This window comes from Clarias gariepinus, chromosome 14 (assembly GCF_024256425.1).
Source record: "Clarias gariepinus isolate MV-2021 ecotype Netherlands chromosome 14, CGAR_prim_01v2, whole genome shotgun sequence".
NCBI classification, from domain to species: Eukaryota; Metazoa; Chordata; class Actinopteri; order Siluriformes; family Clariidae; genus Clarias; species Clarias gariepinus.
The window spans coordinates 29,310,543-29,332,588 of record NC_071113.1 but is presented as its reverse complement, the minus strand read 5'-3'; the positions used below and the strand labels follow the sequence as shown (position 1 = coordinate 29,332,588).

General features: G+C 41.0%; 1 protein-coding gene across 1 annotated transcript in view; it reads left to right on the top strand.

Moving 5' to 3' along the window:
* odad2 (outer dynein arm docking complex subunit 2) overlaps positions 1 to 22,046 on the top strand; it is a 61,203-nt gene that overhangs the window by 33,288 nt on the left and 5,869 nt on the right. Inside the window, exons 15-18 of the mRNA XM_053511762.1 lie at positions 5,680 to 5,922; positions 10,640 to 10,754; positions 13,665 to 13,853; positions 14,391 to 14,612. Coding sequence (XP_053367737.1) covers positions 5,680 to 5,922; positions 10,640 to 10,754; positions 13,665 to 13,853; positions 14,391 to 14,612 — 769 coding nt within the window. The remainder of the gene's footprint in view (positions 1 to 5,679; positions 5,923 to 10,639; positions 10,755 to 13,664; positions 13,854 to 14,390; positions 14,613 to 22,046) is intronic.

Here is a 22,046-nt window from a genome sequence, read left to right as displayed (position 1 = left end):
CACTCTCAGGTTTCTCCGTCGCGGTTTGAAATGCGCTCATTTCGGCATTCTTGCTTGGTGACTAATTTACACAAACACATGTTTTTTGCTAACTAGCTGCTCGATTCAATTTTAGATCAAGTCCGAGGTTTAAATACAGCTACAGCACAGGGTACGGTCATATAAATATTTAACGCCAGGGTCGGGATACATGCAGGATACGGTGCCAGTCGATTGCATGGCATTTACACCACAGCTAAATTGAATTACCCAGGGCACCTACAAGCATGTTTTTCTAAAGGTGGGAGGAAACCTGAGAATACTGAGGAACCTCATGTGGAAAGGGTGGAGGGGATGGGAAATTTCAGGAATCGATAGTGATAATTCTCCCGATTGATTATGAAGTGGAAACACTGCATCTTATGGAGATATTGTTGTCATCTCATAGTTGATTACTGTCCTAGGAGCACATCATGAAGTGTTTTTATCCTCTGACCCCACACCAGTTTACTTATTGTTCCACTCCATATGATTCACATACTGTATGTTCTCTTAAGAACTACACATCATAGAAAGTATCTAATTATAGTCGTATTTAATGTTTTGGAACGAGTTCCTCTTCTCACTTATGTTATTTCTCAGCAGCCTCTCTTTTCCCTCTCTTTTCATATTATTAACACCAAAACATTTTTTTATAGCATAAATGCCTTTGTTCTAAAGATTTCAGAAAATGAAAGTGCTGACACTGGAGACTCCTTCTTTAAATTTTAAATGAATACATTTGACCTTTAAATAAAAATGTCAGCTTATCAAAAAGTATCTAAACAGATTTTTAACAATCTTTGCTTTATTATGTTTTTATATGATTTTGTAGGGCGACCTCTGTGCACATCCCTGTGTATGAGTTAAATAATAATAATTAAAATAAACACATTAATATAAACCTGTAATCAGCTGCTGTTATAGAAATTTAAATCCACACGTTGTGACCAATTAGAATTCAAAATCTCTGCTAATGCTCGCAGCATCAGCAAAACATTAATGCATTTAAAGATTAATAGGTAATTTCCTGCCATGGAATATTCCGAAATGATGAAATTATTACCTAAACGTTCAATTAATTACCGAATAATTCATTAATGGGAAGCGTAATTCAAACTGTTTTACCCACAGAGGATATTTTGTGGTATTTTTATCCCACCTCTAAAAGCTTGACTAATGCATTTCAAGCCTTTGGCTCGCACCTCACACCTGACTCACTCCACATCCTCTATGAAACGCAGCAGTGAGAAAAAGCCTAAGAGCCAGAGGAACAGCACGGCCGAGTCCGGGCACCGCATCCTGGCGAAGCGAGAGAACCAGTCACGGCCAAATATACCTAACGACTCAGAGCTCTGTTAGCACACCGCGCCAGCAACAATAATAAAAGTCATTATAATAATGAGAGTAATAATCGCATGCTAGATGCAATTGATGGTGCTGTATACGCCGGCTTCAAAAATATCTCCAATTAGCGACGAGCGATTATGTGCTGGATATGATAAGGTGGAATGCGGCGGGGAAAATGTTCTCGACGTGCTCCGCACCGTGTTCCCCTGGTTAGCTCACACGGCTGGGTGTGAACAAAGGCGAATTTCATATTTGAGAGGAAAGTAGCGGGATGCCGGCCCGACCGTTTTAATGTAAACTCGAATCCAGCTCTATCAGGGTAATTTGTACAGCGAATAAAAACGTCAAAGTTACACACTGTGTCTGTCATAAAATGACTCAAACTGGTTTTGTCACACACTTTTCACCAGGCCGTCTGGTTCGAGAACGCCGCAGTGCCCAATTCAACATCAATCACAGCCCGAGTGGCAATTTGTGACAAAAACTGGTTTGGAATGTGTGTTACACTTAACAGCAGCTGTGATTTAAAGGAACCTTTTTTTTTTTCTCCTTGTCCTTTGGGTTTTCTCTCACTTAAAGTACATGAGCAGGTCAGACAGACAGCTCGAGTTGCCAGAAGCAGACAGCATGTCTTTGTTTGAGTGACGGTGAACTGAGAGCGAGCAGCGAGCATGGTCAAGGGTAGACGGAAATAAACGGGAGGCATTTTGGAAATAGGAGCATGGTGTTGTGGGTTCAGATCTAGGGAAAAGATTAGCTAAGGTTTAAAAATAAAAATAGTGGTGAGTCCTGGAAGAGAATGGCCAAGTCATTTAACCTGATTAATGATGCATAAGAATAAATATACAGTATATATAATTTATAGTGTGCTTAGTGTTTGTTTGGAGAGCAAAGATACACTGCTACCCATCCTGTGAAAAACACTACAAAAGACGGCTCGGGTTCAGTTTCTGTCCAATAGCCAGGGTGCAAGTGTGTGTAGTAACATATACTGAGAGTCAGGATGCAATTTAATGCATGTTGTACTTTGGGACTTCCGACCGTCATCCATATTTCACAGATCAGGCAGGCAGCATCAAACACGCAATATCCATGATCGCAAACGTAAACGTGGCTGAAAACAGGGAAGAAAAAAGTGGGTCGTAAAAAGCCACATTAACCGAATGAGACCAGGAGAAGACGAAGACACAGAATGGCTTAAATATACAAACCAATCAGGAGCTGATTTGAAACAGGTGTACACGATTATGAGACAATAGAGAGACAAAGCAAAGACAGGACATGAGGCTGTGGGACGAAAGCTCTGAGGCTCTGACGACCACTGTGAGGCAGAATGTGTGACATCATCTCACCATTAAGGATGTCCTGTACGTTATGTTTATGCTCTGGTGTACTAAGAAAACTTTCTACCTCGATGGTGTCCAAGCACTAGTGAAACACTGGGATAAGTGCATTAGTGTATCGGGGGATTATATAGAGAAATAAAGGGAGTTTTTACTCTCAGAGCTGTGTCCCCTTATTCAATTCAATTCAATTTTATTTGTATAGCGCATTTTAACAATTGTCATTGTCGCAAAGCAGCTTTACACAATCAAAAGAATGATGTAAATTTGTATAAGATGTGAACATGTATGAATCAAAATAATAAATCCCTGATAAGCGAGCCGAGGACGACAGCGACATTGGCAAGGAAAATCTCCCTGAGATGGTAATAGGAAGAAACCCTGAGGAACCAGACTGAGGGAACCCATCCATCTGGGTGATAACAGATAGCAGGGATAAATCTGCATCATACTGTGTGAGACTGGAAGTTCAGTATAACAGCAGATGTGTTTAAGTTAAAATTGAGTCCAGTTTGTTATTGGAGGCTCAAGTAGACTGTAGAAAACTCCAGTCCTGAACTATCGAGCGACTGAAGTCCTTAGAAAACAGCTGTCTGCATCACCCAGGGACAGGACCGTCTTCGTGAAAAAGTGGAACCGTCCCCAGTCACTACACGCATCCCAGGTAGACCACACAGAGCATCCATGCGACGAGATCTCTAACCAGAAGCAGGACACCAGGACAAGTCAGACAGCTCCAGGGGGCAAAGGGGGTCTGGATTACTGGCAGCTCAGGAGCGACATGTACAGCTCGACAGAGAGACAGGTAGGGGAAAAGAGAGAGAGGAGTAAAGAGAGAAGAAGAGAGAGCAAAAGAGAAGAAGAGATGGCAGTTCGGTATGGTCACAGTCAAACAATGTATAATATGAATGTATATTTCGTGCAGAGTGCAAGCAGGAACTCTGGCAAACTACTGTAATCAATGAGAGTGGAGAAGACAGCATCTAAACATACCAGTTCACCATAATACTCTACGTCCATGAGTCCCTCAGATCTGCTACTTTACCTAAGGCAAATTTACTGTATTTACTAAAATGCTTGGCTAAATAAATAGGTTTTTAGCCTGGACTTAAACACTGAGACAGTGTCTGAGTCTGAGTTATTCTGCACAATTCAAAGTTCCGACTTGAATGCCCTAAGTAGAAGCATAAACCTAAAACAAAACAGGAACAGAACAACCAAGGCTTTAAGGCTTTTAATAGTCATTTTACAGGTATGCAGTTCGAGTAGTTGTCAGAGCAGTAGATGATCTCACAGTGTGGCCATGCTGAGTCATTTATAGTCATTTTCTTTCATAACTCCCAAGTTGGTTTCATAGTCATTCGTACCCTGACTCAGTTGATCGTAATGACATACATAAATGCCGGTAGGAACATCAACACATGTGACCATCAGGGTGTCAATGACATAACGACTCCACAGAGTTTATCTACTTGCCTCTCCAAGAGAGTTAGTTTCAATAAGTGGTGGCATTAAGAATTTCCAGGACTTTAGGACAACCATCTACTTGATGACCGAGAATCTACTAAGGATTGTAATTACTCACCAGCAACTGCCAAGGTCAAGGTCGAATGATGCGCTTTTCTACAATGGGGTGATTTCTTTTAGCCTGGATTACCAATGATCATAAATCCCTCCCAGATAATAACTGATAGCACAATGTGTTTTAATGAAATTGTGCCAAAAAACATTTGCATCTGAAGACTTTTAGCTCCAACTTACCTGCTAACAGACATGTTCGCACTTTACTGCTTTCTTTGTCAAAAAAACTAAACTAAACTAAAAAAAAAAAAAATAATTCTTTGTCATGGCTCATATTGCAAAGATCATAAACCACCTGAACTCCTTTAGCTCTAATTTGTGATTTACTTTCCTTCATACCTGCCCATGTCAACAAACACCTGCCATATTGATTGGTTTCCTGGACAAATATTGTTGCTAAACCTTCTAAGCCGCTCTAACACAATTAATTATAAATGCGGTTAGACAGACAGTCTACTGTAAAGCACTTAGCAAGCGTGACAAGATTAAATACGGTGAGTGCAAACTCTTCATCATGCTGTTTGTAGCTACAGCTCATAAACACTGGTGCGTATTGTGGAAGTGTTGGCTTTACCACAAAACACACTTTTAACACCATTTATTAAATCTGTAGCTCAGAGTGTTTGGGTGCGTTTGAAAGTTTAATTATTCTTGATTTCAGCTTTTTAAAAACTTGTTTGTTTATTTATTTATTTATTTTTTGAGCAGATTTGATTCGGGCACTCTCCATGTTACTCTCGAGAAAAGTTTTGTTGGACCACGACCAAAACCAAGTGACCTTGGACACACTCTCCAATCTCCTTCAGGATGAGGATGCCAGAAACCGTAACTGTGAATAAAAAGACTCATATAACTAAATCGTACATCAGAGGTCTGTCGAGGCTCTCAGTGACCGCAGCATACCCACTTAAAATGTTTACTGTAGTTTGCCACTGTACAGATCTTGGCGAAACTAGGCCAACGTTGCAGCGAAAAACACTCTTTGTCCTGCTCCAAGCCACAGAAATGACGGTCATTGAGAGAAAGTGTGTGTAGTGAGAAGCGTGGGAAACAATACAGTACTTCAGTCACCTGATTTATTTTGACTCTGCCTGTGGTACACTTGCAAGGTTTTACAAACAAGATTCTAGATAAGGCAAGGAACTGATTTCTTGTTAGCATGGAGGCCACTTTGCACCAATGATATAGTTGATGTAGTGTTTAGATATTTAAACACAACTTGTTGATTTTAGGGATAAGGTGCGGCTCCTAGTAGCACTTCAAACTCACCTGTAGACAACCTTTCTCCAGCTCCTATTTTACGCTGAGTCTATAAGCGAATGGGTCTAAAATCCTTTGGAACCTTAAACGATTTTTTATTTATGTTCCTCTGTATGTTCCCTCCCAGGTTTGAGGAGTACAAGGTGCTGCAGATGCTGGTGGATTTGCTGTCAGATCAGCCTGAAGAGGTTTTGGTCAACGTGGTGGGGGCTCTAGGAGAGTGCGCCCAAAGACCCATCAACCGTACCACCATCCGAAAGAGCAATGGCATCCCACCCCTGGTCAGCCTGCTCACTGGAACCAACCAGGCCCTGCTAGTCAACGTCACCAGGGCTGTAGGAGCCTGCGCTACGGATCGAGAGAACATGGCGTAAGTCCTCAAAAGGGGTCAGTTTCCTTGAAAATAGCTCATACTGGGCTCCATCACAAGTCACTGCAACAGGTTCTTTATTATAGTGTACAATCCAGAGTCTCGGTCAAGCCCTGAGGCCCAGGAGTGGTTTGGTTTTCTTCATATATGGTAGATTTCACTTTGATACTTTTAAGATTATTATTATAAATGTGTTTTTTTTTTTTCTCTCCCCGTTCCAAGCACATAATGTTCCTAGTAGGAAAAATGTTTTTGGACCTGATTTTATACTCTCATTGCTTATCATCTCTCTCCAGCTTGGTGAGCGAAGCAAGAGTACAGGACCTTCAGCAGTACTTGTTTAACACGACCTCTCCTGTGATGTACTATATCAGACCATTAACTAACCACAGCCCAGAACAGATTTAAGATTTTAAGTCGAGCGTTTTCCGACAGTAGCATACAGGCTTACATTGTTGGCAGCAGCAACTGTCCAATGAGCCAACTTTAAAATGGTTCCTCTGCCCTTGGCTTGGTTAGGGCTTAGAGGAAACCACAATGTTGCTCTGGCTGAAATATGCTGTTGCCACCAATTTCGTACTGTAAGCCAAGTTCCACTCTTTCTTGGAGCTAAAAAGGTCTTTTGAACAATGCTTTAACAGTGTACAGTGCGGGATATCTTTGTCTCAGCTCTTTTAGCGATGTCCATAAACATCACTCTTATTGTTTGCTTGGTTTGGTTTTAGCAAGGCACAATATTGTTCTTCTCAGTTCAACCCACTGCGTTCACCGCAGCGGTGACGGCTCCAAAGGGTCCCCGGAGAGGCCCTGACCAGCCTGATGGCTGTGTCCTGTCCAAGACTTGACAGGTCCAGTGTGGAAACCCTTATGGCTCAGTGCTTTAATGACAGAGCGCAGGGATTTTGTTTATGCTACCTGCTGATCTCTTCATATTTGTGGCCAGGGCGGAGGCCTTGATTGTTTCACTGTGGTCATTTTGTGTAAGCTGCAGCACGAAGTTGGCAAAGGCGGTCAGGCCAGCCACACGAAACTGGAACAGAGAGCAGGACATGCACCGAGAATACCTTTGCTCCAGCATGTGCAGATCACATCCTTTTAGTTAATTTAGTTATGTCTGATGAGCTGGATCAATAAAGAACAGCCAGTTTAAAAGGATGCTCAAGAGATGACTCATGGAAATTCATTCTGTTCTTGTTGCGATAATTTCTTGTTGATTTTGTTAATGGTAAGGAAGTGATTTCCTTGAAAAGGTTGCAGGTGTTCCACAAGGGTGTAGCCTCATGCTTCTAACTTTAACCAACGTTATGATCTTGCCATCGCCAGGTTTTTTCTTTTTAAATTTCTTTATTTGCACTTGACAATAAACCACCGTTAGCCCTCAGACAACATTCTGGAAGTGTTCCACTAAACAAATTAATCGAATAAGTTAGGAATTTATTTACTTCGCTTGCTTCGGCATCTTAATTTATAAATACAATTCGAGCAGTGATCAGAAGCGATGCTCATTCCAGGGCCGTAGCAGATTAGCGGATATATTCATGGGTCAGGGCTGCAGAGGATCCAGAGAAAACTGGATGTGTGGTGAAAATACAGCCGACAATCTACCTCCCAGCATGTCATCGGAGGTGGGAGAAAATTCAGGCACCTGAAAGAGATTACAGCAGGCAGTAGACTAATCTTAGGATTGTACTCTGGACAGGCGATGGTGTGTATATAGCATATAAACGCCATTTACTCCCTGTTTATTTTTGTATGAATCTCGGTGCTCTGGTGTCAGAACATATCCGTTTCTGTGTTCATCTTTGACTTGTGGACACCATGGGTACTTTATGACTTCCTGTCACAGACAGGTGGCAAACATGGTGGACATGTTGGGAGTGTGAGAGAACTTTCATAAAATATCAAATTGTAATCAGTACAGTGCTTATCCAAAAGCCAGCAATAGGAGGATGGACGAATTGACATCACAGTCACTTTGAGCGTGACTTTTCTACACAGTTTCTGGATTATACTAATCGAAGGTATGATTATGCAGGTCTGTTTTCGGAGGATCCTCGCAGGTCATGCAGCCTGTTATAGAGATACATTTCTAAGAACATGACCGTAATCATTTAGAAAAGATTGCTGTCTAAGACATGCTATGAGTTGCTTCAGGACAATGGCTGTTGTTCAAAATTCTATACAGTATAAAATTATATTTTAAAATGTATGTGGAAAGTTTAAAAAGAAAAAAAAGAAAGTCATGAAAGTGGTCATGTTTAACAGAGTTCGAGTGCCATGTGATTCTCTGGGAATTTCTCTAGTAGCACAGCACATGTCCCAGCGTGTTCCACTGTGTTTTGCACCATCTGAATCTTATTACTTTTACAAGACTATTATAGACTCCAGTCCTATTCCTAATTAAGGCTGGACACAAATACAGTGCTTTATGTTCGAGTCGTCTCAGTTGGGCAACGTAACCAGAGATTGTCTAAAAGAATAATATGTTTATGGACGTATACGACCACAGTGGTGGTGTAAAAATCCACAGGGCTTGTTTTTGAAGAAATAAGGTCACTCTCTCAGTTTGTGTGAGAGCAACGAGGAGTGTCAGGCTCCAGAAAAATGCATCACCTCCTGAGCAGCATGCTCCAGTCATGTATATTTAGAGTGGGCTCTTTATTTTTTACATTTACACTTAGTTGTGGACAGAAAGCCTTTATTTGCCTCCCACACACATTTTTCCTTTTTTTCTTGTGGCTCATTTCGAGAGTTCTATGGTGGAGTTTGGTGAGCAATTAGAATAGCTGCCATATGATCGTTTCCTGTCACAGACCAGCATGGTCATGTCTGGGTAGGACATTAAGCTGAGACTGTCCACACCAACAGTGTGTCACCGGCGTAGGAGACCAGTGAGTTCACCGAGACGAGAGACCAGGGTTCGTGTCCACACACAGAGATGTGAGACCAGTATTCATCTCGACACTGAGATAAGATGCCAGTTGGTGTCCACACAGACATACGAGACAAGTGGTGGTGACCATATTGAGATAGGAGACTAGCGTGAGTGTCCACACCGAAATATGAGATGTGTTAATGTCTACACAGAGATACTATAGGAGATCAGTGTTGGTGTTAACACTGAGACAGGAGGCCAGTGTTGGTGTCCACACTGAAATTAGACTCCAGTATTGGTGTCTTCACTGAAATAGGAGACCAGTGTTAATGTCATCACAAAAATAGCAGATCAGCGGTAATGTCCGCACAGGTGTAGGAGGCCAGCGTTAGTGTCCACAGTGAGATATGACACCAGTGTTGGTGTCCACACTGAAATAGGACATGAGTGTTAGTGTCCACACAGAGATATGAGACATGTGTTAGTTTCTTCACTGAAATAGGAAACCAGTGTTAGTGTCCACACCTAAAAAAAGAGACCAGTGTTAGTGTCCACAATGGAATAAGAGACTAGTAATAATGTCCACACTGAAATAGGAGACCAAATTTTTTTTGTGGTGTGTTTTTAATTTTTTTAATGTATGTAAACATTTTGCACTTGAATTTAACATGTCCATAAATGCCATATCCTGTAACTCCACAGGTAAATCAGGGTACCTGAAAAGACTCGCTGTTCTCCAGCTTGTCTTGCTCTTTTTTTTTTTTCACCTACTCAGCACAAGTTAGCCTGTTGAAATCGTACCCATGTCATTGCTGTAGTCACAGAGATTTAGCGCTCCCTCTGGGTTCTGCTGAGGGTTTTTCTTGTTATCATGCCTCAGGAGTTGATTTATGCAGTAAGTTGCAGAGATTAAGCGAGTCCCTGGATGCGTCCTCTCTGCCCAGGACCCAGAGCCCTCGTGTGTCCAAAAGAACCCCCCCTCCGGATTACAGAGCGGTTTAGCAATCATGACAGCATTGAATGTCGGCCTTGTCGGTTGACACACACATGGGAAACAGGTTACGTGTTATTTATATTTAACAAACAGGCCACACTGAGGAGCCATTCTGCTCGGCTTCACGATGCCTGACTACGGCCTTCAGTAAGACGATGTCCGCTGTGTGAAATACAGCCTGCGTTTAAAGCAAGCCTCGCTCCCAACTAGTGAAATATAGAGACGCTTGTCTCTATGGCTGTTTGATTTGGAAAGAGGACCTTCCCTGAGTTTTTTTTCCCCTCCTGTGTGTTGGCAACGAGATCTGAGTTGCCCGGCAAACTGTATGTGTACATGTTTGTCCATGCAGCTATAAATATCTAAACGGATCTTCTAATGGGGACAGATTTCCTGTACAGCGGCTTCTAGCCAGGTGAGGCACTGATCATGCGTCTTGTTACGTTATAAAGCATTATATGACTCGGACAGGTGAGGATGTGTGACGGAAAAGCAATTAAAGCTTGATTTACTGCATAAAACACTAAAAGTGTCTCGAAATCCTTGATGGTTGCTGATTTCATATTTTGTTTTGTGTTTATATCGTGTGTTTTTTGGTTACATTAACATGATATTGTTGTGGTTCTGCTCCTGTCTCTGTCAGTCATGTCTAGTCTTCTAGGGTTAAGCCTTAGTTTCCCATTTTAAGTGGACTGTTATTTCCTGCTTATTTGTTTGGACCTTGACAATGATTCCTCGTTAGCCCTTAATAAAAATCCCACACAATTTACACAATTGTATCTCTCTCTCTCTCTCTTTCTCTCTCTCTCTCTCTCTCTCTCTCCCTCTCTCTCTCTCTATCTCACTCTCAGGATCATCGATCGTCTGGATGGCGTGCGTCTGCTCTGGTCCTTGCTGAAGAACCCGAACCCTGTGGTTCAGGCCAGTGCTGCTTGGGCCATCTGCCCCTGTATTGAGAATGCAAAGGTACCGTAATGTATTGTTTAATTACCATCACACACATCTATATTTATAAAATGCTATTTAAAATGCAAAAGTTGTATATTTAAAGGTAAACAATTCCACATTTCAGTACTTAACTAGTAGTCTTCTATCATAAGTCTATTCAGACATTATTATATTTCTTTCTCAAGCTAAATGATTTGGGGTACTGTTGGAACAATACAGTGCCTTGAAAAAGTATTTACCCCCCTCCTGATTGTTTTTTTTTTTTTTTGCACATTTGTTTCACTTAAATGATTGAGATCATCAAACTAATTAAAATATTTTCTAGGTCGGTTCAGACAGCATTTTTTCCCCTTAATAAATGACATAATCATTTAAAAACTTAAATGATTTTAGCGAATAAGGAGAGTTTTTTTTATTTATTTACTCTGGTTAACTTTAAATAATATAAAAATGTGTTTGATGATCTGTGACAAATATGCAAAAGAAAAAAATTTAATTAGGAAAGGGGTAGATACTTTTTCACGGCACTGCATATAGCATTTTGCATGACTTTTTTGATAATTCCGCTGGATTACAGCGAGTATAATCTGTATCGGATGTAAATATGCAGAGATTCTACACGACCGGCTCTTGTTTTTCACCCACATCAATACCGAGCATAAAATATTTCCACTTCACATTGGGAATGAGAATAAAAACATAAAGACATCCAGAACTCAGAGATGAAATGCTAACCAAGTTTGACAGAGTTTTTCTGGCATTTACATCACGGATGTTTTAGGTGACTCGTGCAGTTTAGTGACAGGAGTAAGACAAATAAACGGAGGTGTAGACGAGCCACACAGCAGCGCTTATTTACAGAGAGACCCATGTGGCTCGAGTTAGCAGCCGCGGGGCAGGTTCAGGAGAAGCGTGCTGGAAGAACAGCACAGCAAGACCCACGACCACCGCAGGACACACACTCGGACGCATGCAAACACGTTCGTGTTACGAACATGCAGTCGTTATGAAGCACCGTTTCGTGATCAGGCCTCGAAGAAAGCCACGTTTAATCTACAAATAATCATAACGTACAATTAGCGTCCGTAAGGTTACAGCCAGCAGCCGGGAGGCGGGTGGCTTGATTACATCAGAAGTCTGTTTTTCACCCCCGTATCACTTCCACTTTGGGTGAATTTCTCCAGATTTTGCAGGTAGACCAGTCCTTTGTCTCTGTCTGTTTTTCTCCTCTCTATTCTGTCTCACTTTTATTCCTCTTTTTTCTTCTCCTGGCCTTTCACCCGTCATTCCTTCATGAAACACTTGATTTTTTACAATGTGGAAATGTTGTACTCACTTTTTTCTCTCTTTTTTATGGCACCTCCACATCAGTGTGCACACACACACACACACACACACACCGAGTCTGGGTGCTGCGTGCTGTGTGTGCTGATGTGTGCCGGTCGGAGATGTTTTTGTGAGAGAGGATTTGAAAGGAATTCTGAGTGACCCGCCGCAGCTGGTGACTTTAACACACTTCCTCCGTCTCTCCTTTACCTCTTGTTCTCTTTCTGCCTGGACTCATCAGTATTCCCGTCTTGCCATTTCCTCTTGTCTTCTCTTCTCTCCTTCACTTCTCTCTGCTCTCCCTCTAACCCAGATTCACCAAACCTCAGGCTCATCCCTTGGCATGACTTCTAACAAAGGCTGCCCTCCTCCTCCCCCCCACCCCATGTCTTTTTCTCTCTCTCTCTCTCTCTCAGTTGCTGCTGTCCTCACCTGCCCATTTAACACTTAATGCATGACAGAAGAATCTCCAATGTACAATGTATTTTTACTTTTCCTTTGATTTTTTTTTTTTTTTGGAGTCCAGGGGATGCAAGTGTCTGGTTAAAGTCACCTGATGATGTCAATCTTTACACAGTGGAGGTGCACATTATAGGCCCCGCCCATCTCCCCATTCACTGTCCACCTGTCTTCCTTTTTTGTTAGTGTATTTATCTTTTTTTCTCCTAATCTCCCTTGTAGGTTTTTTCTATTTCCATTCTCTTCTTCCGTCCCTCCCTTTTAATCCTGCCTGTCTCCATCCTTTTCCATATCTTTTTTCTTTCGTCCGTTTTTTTTATTATCTCTTCTTTCCCCTCTTTTTTGTCTTCCATCCTTTCTTTCTCCTTTTTCCCCCTGTTTTTTTTTTCTTTCTTTCTCTCCTTTCACCTTCCCTTCCTTTCTCCTTTTTTCCTTTCACTTCCTTACATCCCTGTGCTTCTCATTCCTTCTTTCCTTTTTCCTTCCTATTTTCTTCTTTTTTTTCTTCTCTTTTCATTTCTTCCTTGCTTAACTTACTCCTTCCTTCCTTCCTCCCCCTTCTTTTTTATTATATCCCTTGCCTTTCTTTTTCTTCCTTTTCCTTCTCATTTATTCTTTTTTCCATTTCCTTCCTCTTTTTTGTCTTCTTCTTTTATCCCTTACTTCTATTCCTTTCCCCTTCTCTTCTTTTTACCTTCCTTCTTTCCTCCTTCCCTTTTATTCCGCTTCCTTTTTTGTTATTCTTTCCTCTTTTTCTTCTTCCTTTCTTTTCTTTTAAATAATTTTTTCCTCACCTTTTTTTCCTTTCTCTTTCCTTTTCCTTTCTAACCTCATGTAGGTGTTCTATGGCACTGGTGAGGATGAGGTTATCTCGCTGTGTGGAGTACATATTGCATTATTCATCACTAATAGAATTGTATTTATATTTACTGTACATGTAGATTTATAGCTTTTAACAGACGCCCACATGTTTCAGTGTCACACCCAGCAGTACTCCAACCATAATGACGCGTCTCTGTGCTTCCAGTATAGGTGTCTCTCTGCTCTTTCCTAATTAGTGAAACAGTTGTATGCCATGTTGGCTGAGTGCCTGAACAGAAGCCATGGGTGCTGACCGCGTGTGCGTGTGTTTTTTTTTTTTAGGATGCTGGAGAACTGGTGCGTTCCTTTGTGGGCGGCTTGGAGCTGATTGTCAATCTGCTGAAGTCTCCGAACGCAGAGGTGCTGGCCAGCGTGTGCGCGGCCCTATCCAAAATCGCCAAAGACGAGGAGAACCTGGCTGTCATCACCGACCACGGGGTTGTGCCCATGCTCTCCAACCTCACCAACACCGTGAGCTCCGATACACCACTCACAAGGAATAAAACACTCCTTCTTTTACATCCTGTTGTGTTTTATTACACTTTCTGTGCCTGAGCTGATGAACTGATTAGATTTTGAAATTGATCCTTAGAAGATCAAAGTCACCACAAGGTCAATTGTTGGGAAGATTTTATGTAATAGTTTCCTTCCTGTCCGAAGTATATTTTAAGGAAGCGTGAAGCGATTATTTTAGTTGTAAGAAAAACAAGAATTGTTTCCTGCACAGGCTTCCTTGTTAATCCCATATTCGTTTAATAATTAAAGAGCAACATGTCGTAGTTTTTATCCATTTATAGTATAGATTAAGCTCCTGTTATTTAGCTCACCTACACTACTGTACCTACACACAACTCTCAACCAATCAGAATTCAGAATTCAACAACACTCATATGAACCCTTACAGACCTCATTCTTCTGATTTACAGTATTCTGCAGTAGTACAGAAGTTCTAATGAGCTCTAACAGGACACGCTGTGTTGTTTTTGCCCCCCCCCCACCCCGCTGCAGTCTGACGATAAGTTGCGGAGGTATCTGTCCGAGGCCATCGCTCGCTGCTGCATGTGGGGTTCTAACTGTGCGGCGTTCGGCGAGGCGGGCGCTGTCGCTCCCCTAGTGCGCTACCTGAGCTCGAAAGACCCCAAGGTGCACCAGGCTACGGCTCAGGCCCTCTTCCAGCTCTCCAGAGACCCGAACAACTGCATCACCATGCACCAAAGTGGCGTTGTCAAGGTACACCCTTTTTGTTTGACCCTAAAGAATCAAACTTTAATTAAAATTTAAATTATTTAGCTCCATTTACACTCTCAGGATTTTTCTCCCCCTCTAAACATCCCATCGGGGGCAGGGCTTGTATGACGACTTTTACACACACAATAACGGATTGGGAATGACTGCTGTCTGGCTCATAAATTGTCTAAATAACGGATTAAATTTTTTTTTAAATTAACTAAATAACAGCACTACTACATAACATGCTACATCAAAAAAGTAATTCAAGTACTCTAAGGTAACGCGTACAAGTACACGTTACTTTGTAACTCATTACACCCAACACTGTTAATAAACAGTCCATCTATTATTAATAATTAAAAATTATTTTTAACCAACAGTTGTCTTTTGTTTTTTTTTTATTATTTCCTTATTTAATTTTTTTTCTTTATTTTAGTTTTGTTAACGTATGCAGCACTATATAAAGTTTTATAATCATTAATATTATTAATCATTATAGCTTATTAGCAAGAGAATATAATCAGATTTAGAATTAGATGTTAAATCAAAGATAATTAAATACCAATAAAGTCCTATTTGTGATTAGTAAAATAGTGAATCATTATTATTATTATTATTATTATTATTATTATTATTATTATTATTATTCTGTAGTGGCAGCTTTTTGTTGTACTTATTTGTTTAAATTAATGTAATACTTTTTGTTCATTTCAGTCTAAATAGTTTGCAGCATGTTTGCAGCAAGTGTAGCTGCTGTGTGACATTTACACTTTCCTACATACACACACACACACACACACACACACACACACACATACACATATACACACTATTTCCAGCCTGGGCCTCTCTTGAGAACCGGTCCACCCCTCACCCCATGCCCCTCCCCTCCTTTTTTTCATTTTTTTTTTTCACACTGACGTGTGAAAACATCACTAATAAATTTTGAAAGGCTGCAAACTGTTTTCAGAGGCCTTGTGGAGCGGCCAGGGCAGACAGAACAAGAACTCGTTCTCTTTCTCGTGCAGCGGAAGCGCGAGCGCGTTTTCTAACCGTCATGGGAATTGGGCTGAGCAAACAGCAATGTGTGTGTGCTGAGTGCCGCTTTCCCCGGTCAGTCCCACCGCTCCCGGGATGCCAGGGCAGAAGAGCACGCAAATGCTGTCACCCAGGGGGACTGTTGCTAAGCGAGAGCCCGGGAGCGGGGCAGGGTGGAATGGCGGCGTGGTCGTGTTACTGGTTCTGAGAAGGCTGTAAGAAAGCGAGGCCGCTAGACACTTAACCTCTGAGTGACAGACGTTTGTAGCGTCTGGATGCCATATAATATTAATTACGAGTCCTCCAGTAACGAGCACCAGGCTGTAAAGCGCGTAATGTTCTGTACGTCATGTACGAACATGCAGAAAGTTTATAGGCGCTGCTGGGCAAAAAACTTGGCACCAAGAAAAGCTGTAGTGTTTGTGGGAATTCTGTGCCAGAATATGTAAAAAAAAAAAAAAAAAAGACTGAAAGCTTAGTGCTGCTGTGTGTTAGGAATCTCTAAGACATGCCACTTAAAATCATGTCAGGGGATTAGTGATGAAATGTTTGAATTCTCAGAGCCATTAGTTTATTTATTTGACCATTCTGAGCAGCACATATTATAATATTACAGACGTTACAGTATATTTAGTTATAAATATAGTCTATGGCTATAAAGATTGTAACTGTAAGTAAATATTGATGTATAAGGGACATTCAAGGCAAACTGTGATGAAATTTTTTGGTGAATAAAGTGTAAAAGTGATTGACGTTTACAGAAGTGACTCGGTTCTTTGAATCTCGTTTATCAAAATGGATGAAGCTTTTTTAAATCATTTAGTTAATTTCGTTTTTTTGATCAGAAATAAAATTAAATGTTACATTTTTAATAAACAGACACCCAAACATGTCTACATGAACCAATTTTATCTATAGTTCCATTAATGAAAATATTACAATACAGCTAAGGACATATTAAGATAAACAAAATGAGCAGCTCACCAGCATATCTTCTGGTCCGAATAGTTTGTTCTTTTGTCACGTGACTCTCATAGACGCTATGCAGTGCAATACACAGGAGACAGAATTGAGCAGTCCTTCTCATGAACATTCTAGTCTGAGTCTTTCGTTCTTTTGAATCTGTTGCACTGTATAGCATCTGAGAACGACTGATTCGGGCCAAGACTCGAGAGGTAACTACTCATTTATGTTCCCTGTACATACTGTAGGTTTTGCGATGCTTTGCGCATGTGCGCCCAGTGGAAAATGAATGAATCGCTCTCCGAGACTACTCGTTCCTCTGAGTCACGTTAAAGACTCGTTTCAAAAAGAACGAATCGTTCATGAATGACCCATCACTAGCTGCAGTAAAACATTTGGAGAAAGCCGTACGTCCATGAATGACGGTCCCGGCTGAGTTGGCTCGGAGCCCACTGCAGTCATTCCCGTGAACATTCAGTGAGTGGAACGGCTGATCCATAAAAAAAACCTTGCGGAAGAAAGAGACAAAATTGTACACACAATCATTCACCAATACCACATGCATGTTACAGGAACTCGGCTGGGCGTTATCGCCACATCAGTAGAGCAGTCCTAGTTTAGGCCATTAACGGAGTTCCTGGGAGACCAGCGTCTCAGACTTGAAGCAAGCAGCCAGTCCGATCATGACTCCGGTGTAACTTGATGTTATTCAAGCAGACGTGAAACACTGTGAAAGTGTAGCAAAGTCCTGGTTTTGGCATGAATGCCCCTCAGATGTCGATTTGCCCTGTGAGTTTACTTGTTTACTATTACAGACATATTACTACATTATTTACATCTCGTACACAGATGAGTAGTTATGAGCATAGAGCTGAAGAGTGGAACGTTAAAGCCCTGGAATTTGAGCCCAGAATCTTTCAATCATAGGCTGCAAACCCTGACCACTGCACTACCACTGCCCCAAACCAAAAAAAACGACTATAAATACTACAGGGAACTGCGAACCAATAGGCAGAACAGAAATGAATAAATAAGCATGCTGGGTTGTGTAGCTATGCATTATACAGTATACCGTAGGGTCACTGGGTGCTTTTCAGAGTCTGTGTGTGTGTGTATGTGTGTACAGTATGTGTGTGAGCAAGATTTATTCTTAGACGCCCTAAGCTGAGACCTGAACACTGATGCAGTTGTGTTTTAATGTGACAGATACAAAAACATGCTTAGACTTTTGGTTTTACAAAGCGTCTGGTTGAGACCCGAGGTGTCCATCAGGGCTGGGAAATCTCATGGGATGTGAGGTGGTTTTTACTTTCATGCAAGCGTGAGAGAGGAGTTCAATGGTGTATGAAGCTCCCTGGACAAAGAAAAGGGTGTAAAATGTGTTAATGTTAGTTTTCGTAGCAGAGCCAGGTGGATGGAGTAATCCCCAGGCCAGATGATGGAGGACCAAGGGTGGTGAGAAGAAACTCCAAAGGGTTAAAGCTGTTTTTGACTGCAGTGGCTTTGATTCGTATAATCGATGTAAAGTTAAATTGAAAAGAAAAAAAAAAAACAAGTAGAATGAGAAAAAGATTTATTGAACATGTAGTGTATTTTATGAACATGCAACACTGGGTGATGTGTTTTCAACATCCTTAGTATCTTCAGGTTCAGGGTCACGATGGTTTACAGTACCGCTCAAAAGTTTGGGGTCACTTGCAGATTTCTTTGTTTTTGTTTAGGGATTTATTTTCTACATTCTACAACAATACTGGGGATTTCAAAACTATGAAATTAGGCCATTATCTAACAACAAAAGTCAGTTGTTATTTTAGGACACGGAGGTCACCCTTACTGGAACAGTTCTTGCGAGAACAGTATTGTCGAGTGACCCTTTAGTCACCATGATGAAACTGTCGAGGAAAAGTTCACTTAGAGTCACCAGCCTCAGAAATCACCAATTAACAACCAGCACCTCAGTTCCCGAACTTTTGAGTGGTAGTGGAAGTGAAGCTGCTAGTTTGTTCATACCGTAATGTAAGAAATAAAACCACAATAATGCACAGAGCTCTATTGACATCGGTTAGGAACCCGAGTGATGTAGCTGAGTTTGAGGAACTGTCAGAGAAAGATAAAACTGACATTTACCTTTTTTTATATATATTTGTTTTCTTTCAGCAGAGTAATAGGGTTCATATTTATTTTATTTTATTTAGGCCAATCACATGGGTTTAAATCCAGATACAGACCGTTGTTGTTACACTCTCTCGTAGCAGATGTGTAACTTCACCCGCGTTCAGCATTTCCACTGTTAAATATTTTCACATGAGAAAAGTGTTTGCAAACATAGAGTGGTAAAACGTTTCCCCGATAGGAACAGGCGGATAAATTATGAAAGCGGTCGCAACGTTGCAGCCAAGTCGTTTTTTCCCATGTTCTTTTTGCTTTAATGGCGAGCACCAGGCTGATGTGCTGCTGCGGTTTAGCACGGCCCGTAATTACAGACCGGGCTCAACATCGGCTGTTCCAAAAGAGAAAAGGCCCAATTTGCAAAAGTCATTAAGCCGCAGTTTATTTATTTATTTCACTCATTAATTTTCCCTATGTTTAACTATGCATTTATTCAGCATGAGGGTGTGTGTGCACATGTACATACAGTAGTAGTACACCACTATTACATCATTATTGCACTATTGTTTGTAACATTTCTTACACATTATTATTTTCTATCTATACTGTAGAATGCGTACACACACACACACACACACACACACGTTCCATTACATTTGTCTTTACCTCCAGTGTACCTGAGTCGCCCCGAGGACACATAACCGAAAGCGAGTCCACTTGGCTGCATGATATACGTTTAAGTGTGGCAGAAAACGTGTTAAAACAATATTTCCAAACGTTGCAAATGGGTTTGGAGAGCGTTTATCAGAGAACGATGTCTGCGCTCCAGTCTAATTTATGAAGGGGTATAAAACTTAAGACTGCCTCCTGATATTATTGTAGCCGTATTTCATACCTCTAAGCTTTTGCTAAGAACATGGAGCATTAAAATCATAATAATCTCTGTCTCTCTTTCTTTCTCCCTCTGTCTCTCTCTCTCTCTGCATAGAGTGTTCTCTCTCAGACTTGTGTTCTGAGACTAACTTTTTTGCTGGCTGGTGTTAATGGTGTAGAACCCAGTCCCCTGTGCTCGAGCAGAGGAAATTAAGCATCGAAAAGAATGTATTTTACCCTGGAAAAGCCATTAGAGACCAGTCTGAGCTTTGCTCCTGTCTCACTCGCTTTACAAGCAACAAATACAATATTATGTACACTATTTATTCCAACCAAGAAAGGAACTTGTAATATTTATTAGAAAATTTCATAAAAATATGAAAGGACGTCGAGCGATCGGTTCAGCCCAGTATTATATTTTTTACAAGCGTCTGTATGTTCAAAAGCAGGCTGCTGGTTCTTTTTGTAAAAGCACTTTATTTGGGCTTTGTGCTTTTTCTGCTGATGTTAATTAAAAACGATTTTTTCCAGAACTACGTTTAACGCTGCAGGCGCACTTTGTACGCTAATTTTCTTACAATGAAACACACAGTACAGTGGTTTGGAGATCTAGAAGTGATATGAATAGAACAATAACCAGGAAATTTCACCTGACAAATGGAAGCACAGGACCAGCCAGTTTATGCCTCAGGTCAGATGGACAGGATGAGGATGGATGGAGGAAGCACAAGCCTGGACAATGGATCCAATGGGCTGGATAGAAGAACACCCTGATTGGGCACAAGACGCTCTGGAATATCAAGTTTAATCAGAAGGTCTCACAAACAGATTAAGTCCCAGACTAGAAAGAAGTCGTCCTCGGGTTGGTCACCGGAAGCTCTTGGATAGAGAGTTCAATCACAACGTTGAGTGGACTGAAGAAACCCTGGGATATCAGGTTTATGTTCATGGTTCTGTCCATGTTGGACAGACAGAAAACACTGTTTTCTAGAGGTCGCGAAACTCTTTTAGTTTGTTGAAGCTGAAATAAAAGTAATGGAAATTTTGAATGAAATCTTTTTCAGGTTTAAATGAATCATTCATTGCCTCTTCTTCTTTACTTTTTTCTTCTCACTGCCAGTTGCTACTGCGGTGCTGCAGATTATTTGCTAAAGCCATAAATCCTCAGAGACAGCTTCACTCGGCGTCCTGAGGAATAGGGCCGAGACCTTTTTTATGTGAATTGAATAGAATTGAATTACACAATGCACATGGTAACGCTCAGGAATTTCAATGTGAGGGGATTTTAGCGTTGCCGCGTGCCAGTTCCTGTGTTCTGATGAGTATTTTGTAGCGGTTTGAAAAAAAAAATAAATGAGAAAAAGATTGCAGAGGCCCGGCACAGCCATGCGAACTTCTGAACACTGATGCTGCTCCTGTTTTTTTCCCAAGCCTGTTTGTTTTCACTGTCGTGTTCATGCTGGGAACTCAAAACAGGCTTTGGCACTGAGAGAGAGAAAGAGAGGGAGAGAGAGAGAGAGAGAGAGAGAGAGATGGCTAGACACACAGATCCGATGTAAAGCACCAGGCATGTTTCAGGTTCTGTGCTGTTTCTCTTAGTCATGCTGAGTGGAGAGCAGGTTCAAGCTGATGGATTATGAAGAACAGATGTCACGCCAGCACACACTCGGGCTGTTCACTATCCTGTCTCACTCACGCTGAGACGAATGAGGAATGTGGAGCTTCACAGGTGCGTGCCCACGTGTGTGCCATTTAGACAGGAGAAGGTCTACACTTTTAGGAAGAAATAAAAAAGTTCCTCAGGTTTTTTGGATAAGTAATGGGATTGGATCTTGAGATGATTGTGTTTATTCATTTGTTTTGAAAAGTAGAAGCACATAGTTATATAATCCTATACAGTAGTTCACTAGGAGTGTATTTAGTTTAAAATAGTTTTCTTCATTTTTTGTAGATAACTATCGAGGTCTCTAAAACAGCTAGAAGAACTCTTTGTATCATTTATTTTTTCTATTTATACTAGGGCCGCAACAACGAATCGATAAAATCGATAAAAATCTATTACTAAAAGCGTTGGCAACGAATTTCATAATAGTGCCACACACACCCACACACACACTCACACAGACCCCTTCTACTTTCACCTTCACAGACACACACACACTCTTTCTCTCTGCTTTACACAGAAACACTGCTCTGTCAGATTTTTTTCAAAGGTAAAGTGCAGGTTAATTTGTTTTATTTTTACTTTACAGCAGTGATTCCGTTCGTGTTTTTAAAAAATTTAATCTGGTTTACGAGTGTTTTGGAATAGGAGCCTGCTTCCAGAACGAGTTATGCTCGTAATCCAAGGTTCCACTGTATATATTTGACAGATGTAAAGCATACATGTTTTATGTTTTTTGTGTTGGTCCATTTTTATTTTATTTTAATACTTTTATAACAGCACAAGAA